Genomic DNA, 4,208 nt, shown 5'->3' on the forward strand with positions numbered 1-4,208 from the left:
GGGAAGCGGCGGGACACGGAGGCAGCAGCTTCCTCCCGGTAGCGGGTAAGTGGAGGCCGTCCGCCCCGCGAGGGTGTGAGATCATGCGAGTTTAAGAATTGGTTCCACTTTGGAGAATCTTCGCTGTCGGTGATTTGTAGCTCTTGGGGATGCCTTCCCCCCACCCCCCACCCCCGAGGTAACGCGGTTGGCAAACAGAACTTGCAAAGCCCCGTTCCCTGCGTCCCCAGTCGCAGACACGAACAATCTGTGGGGCGCTGGGGTCGAGTGGGAAGCGAGACCGGGGCTGGCATTTAAAACGAGGTCTCTTCCCCGAAATCTCGGTGCCAGCGCGGCAGGGACAGATCCTCGGGCTGGGGCTTAGCATTCCCGAGATCCAGGGCTGGGCACAAAGTTTGAGCTACTGGGAGATCGGCCCCCTTCCCATTGTTACAACTGGAAGAAAGATTCCATCTCAACTGGCAGTGAGTGACCTCCCAGGCCCAAACGAATTACCTGGGAGCCAGGACTGGATGCCAAGCTCACACAATTACTTCGGCTTATAAATCCTTTAAATTGATCGCCAGTCAACTCGTCTTACCCTTCAAGAGATACATTTTAAATGGGTGCACGGAAAAGGACTCTTCCAAACGTCAAGTAAGAAAAAAAATGATTCTAAATCTGAGAAATATGTTCCTCTTTTATTCCAATGTAATGGCTTTACTTTTCCTAAGCAATTCAGAAACCAACCCATCATAGGGTGGTCTGATTTTTACTCTTTTTGTGTGCACGTATTATGTCTTACTAAAGTAAACTAAATGGAAAAATATTTTGCCACGATAAATTAAAATAATAGGAATTCATACATTCGAAAACATTTTAATGAACAATTAACCTAATTTAGAGAGATGCCCTTGAATTCTTTGTAGGCCACTAATAAGAATTAAAGACAGTTTTAATGTCATTTTGGAGAAAATTCATCTAAAACTCTAATACCAATTATTTCAAGGAAACAAAGCAATTAAGCAAAATAGCTTGGAGATTTCTGTTCATACAACATAAAATAACCATGCAATAATTCAATAATCAAACTTTCCCTAAAAATTAAATAGCTACTTCATTTATGGAATGTTTTACTTTATCTCAGCAAAACCACACTTAAATCATTCAGGTGCATTGTTTCTCAAGTGTTCCTAAAGCATCAATATTAATTGGTTTAAAAGAAGGCTTAAACTGGTAAACTACAGAACTGTGTTGTGCAGTATTTTAATGTCCTTAAATAATTACCTACTGAGAATTAATTTACTGGCTAATCTCCCCAATTTAGTTCATTTAAAACATATGTTCTTGTGCTGTTTATTTTTAAATTTTCCATTGAAGATTTTATTATAGGGTATCAAAATGAAAGGAAAGGGGAGGGAGTGTGAAAGGATTTGGAATTATGAGTACTATCTTTTTCCAGCAATTTTTCTTATGGCAATCATTAGAAATTCATTTTAAGCAAATTGTTTTATTTCTTAGTGCTCGCCTGCCTGTCTTGGCCCCTGTGATTCAGTGTGCTTTATTAGCTGTCTAGTGCTTTTAGCATGCTCACAATAGAAAACTCAAGTTGGACAGAACAAGGTCCCCTGGCATATACTCTCCAACCAGGACATGAACTTTCGGGGTAAAAACTTTCTATCAGTAAAACTTGCACATGTTAATTTGTGAAATCAGCCAGGGAAGCTAGACCTTAAATCCCGCAGCCAAATTTGTCTTGTAAGATTTGTCTTGACAGGGGCACATGTGAGGATCGGCAGGCAGGAATTAGAAAATTTCTTTAATTATCTTCCCTAGTTATTTAGACTTAATTTATCTAGGAGGCCTGGTCATTCTGTGAAACAAAACAATAAAATAAAATACAAATAAATGAATGCAGGTTTCAGGGCTCATTTTGACCACCAAGCCAATCCCCAAGTCACAAGGACACCGGGAGTGAGCTAAGGAACATGCCTTGACCTTCTTTTCAATCTTTAGAGGAGAGTTCTTGAAGATTTGTTTTGTGTTACTTTGTTTGGTCCACAGAACCGAAGCTTGGGAGTGGGGGAGAATGCGAGCGATAATTGACTGACTTTATATAGAGTGGCCCGGATCTTTTTCTTTTGTACATTTCATTCTTTCAGAAAATAAAAACTATTTGCAGTTACCATCTGCAATGCCAGGGCCACCGGCTAATAATGCAGCCAGTTCAGACGTTAAGGGGGAAAAAAAAAAAAGATTATCGAAATGATGATGACATGCAAATTTCCCCTGAAATTATCATAAGTAAACATTTGAAGTCTGGACTAATAAAATCCCATCTGTGTTACTTCATATCGAGTTAGTAGAAAGCTGTGATAATGAATTTTGTAATATCTCACGAACAGACATCTCAATCAGGGACTAATCCTGTGATTTTACTGCAGAATCACTAAATCTGGAACCGCCAAACTGCTACTTCTGGGACCCGGGGCCCCGCCAAGAGCCGCGGAGCCCCTGATCTCGCTGGCGGGTGGGAAAACCATTGGGCGGTCTCGACCCTCGGATCCCCACGCCGCTGCCCCTCCTCTGGGCAGCGACTTTGGCCAGAGGCCCTGGGTCCCTCCCGCTCCTTCCAGGAGAGGCCAAGGAGCAGAGAAATGCGACTCAGGCCAGAGGCAGACCCGCGGCGACCCGCCCCCTCGGCCCCTCCGCTAACCGGCAACGCCCTGGCCCACCCTCAGCCCTTACCCCAGGGCAGCGGGCCCTCCCGCCGCCGCGTACCCTGGTGAGCGTGGAAGGAGGCAGGCGCAGCGATCCCACGGTCCTGCGAGCCCGGGGCCTTCTTTCATTTCTTCTGTCTTTAAAAGCAGCCGCAGCTCTTCTACTCCACCCCACAGAGCCCCTCACCACCCACTTCTCCCGGTTTGCCGGTGGCGGAGAAGGGGGAGCGCGCTAAACGTGAGGCTCGCTGCGTTGTGGTTGGAAATTTGAAAAAAAAGATTTGGTTTGCCTCGGAGCAGAAGGGGCAGAATTGGGGAAGCCGGTCTCGGAGCTATTTCTCCATCCTTGGGGGGCAGTAAACCCTCTGGGGACGTTTGCCCCGCTCTCCTCAGTCTCACCCTGGCCACACCGCTTCTCTCCTCTGTGATCCTAAATCATACTTTAGGGTAAATAAATGGCCGGGTGAGTATCTCCAGGGAGAAGTGTGGCTAAATATGGAAAACTAGCTCCTGATGGATGAGAGGCTCAAAGAAGGCTTGTTCCAGGAGACCCCTAGGCCGAGAGCCTTAGAGTCCTGTTCGCTGTAGAGCTGCAGAAAATCGAGGGCCGCTGCTGTCTAGGACAGGAGCGAGTGGACTCTGACATTCTCCAAATGTTTACTGAGTTCCAACTAATAGAGCAGCGCTGTGCTGAATGGTGTGGCCTTCGCATACAACTCCCCAAGATAAAAGGCCTCTCCACCCGCCCCGCAAAGTTTGCATCTGCCAAGGTTACCATGGTGTTCAGAGGGGCTCTTAACCCCTGACAGAGCCCTGGAGAGTAGATCCGCAGCCTAGGACCCCAGAACACGGTCGCTTTATAGGCCAAGAGCCCGTGGGCCCATTCGCTGGGGCTGTGGAGGGAAATCTCCCCCTCACTCCCCGGGCTGGGCTGGGTTGGGCTGGGCTGGATCTGGGAGACAGCGGCTGGGAGGTCCGAGAACCTGGCACAGAGTAGGCGCCCACTTGTGGGTGTGGAGGTCGCCCGCCCCCCAGGAGCCTCCTTGGAGCCCTGCGCTCGCGTGGACCGCCGCTCCACACCGCCCTTCTTCTGTTTTGCAGATAACGGGGAATGGAGACCAACTGCCGCAAACTAGTGTCGGCGTGTGTGCAATTAGGTAAGACTCGCTTCTCCTGTCCTGTCCCCCGACGGTGAGGCCGCGGCGTGGGGCACTTCGCAAAAGGGCCGGCCAGGGAAGGAAGGAAGGAAATCAGAACCCGAAACAGGGGGAGCCGCTTGCTGCGTTCCTAAGCCCCAACCCCATTCCCCCCCGGAACGGGAGCTGCTGGCAACCTGGGAGGCGCAGAGAGAGAGAGACGCCCCCTGCGCCGCGTGGCCCAGAGGGTCCCCGAGACCGGAGTGCCCTCCGCTCTTCTTTCTAACTGGGTCTTTGCTCTTTGTCCCCTCTTTCTCCTCGGTCCCGCTTCCCCCACGCCCCTAACCCCGCTCCTTTTCCCGCGGCGGCCCGG

The 4,208-nt window shown here is 49.3% G+C and overlaps 1 protein-coding gene across 1 annotated transcript in view; it reads left to right on the forward strand.

Moving 5' to 3' along the window:
- PITX2 (paired-like homeodomain 2) overlaps positions 1–4,208 on the forward strand; it is a 19,800-nt gene continuing 15,592 nt past the window's right edge. The window contains exons 1-2 of the mRNA XM_005872395.2: positions 1–45; positions 3,801–3,856. Coding sequence (XP_005872457.1) covers positions 3,811–3,856 — 46 coding nt within the window. The 5' untranslated portion in view covers positions 1–45; positions 3,801–3,810. The remainder of the gene's footprint in view (positions 46–3,800; positions 3,857–4,208) is intronic.

The sequence above is a fragment of the Myotis brandtii genome, unplaced genomic scaffold, assembly GCF_000412655.1.
Source record: "Myotis brandtii unplaced genomic scaffold, ASM41265v1 scaffold38, whole genome shotgun sequence".
NCBI lineage: Eukaryota > Metazoa > Chordata > Mammalia > Chiroptera > Vespertilionidae > Myotis > Myotis brandtii.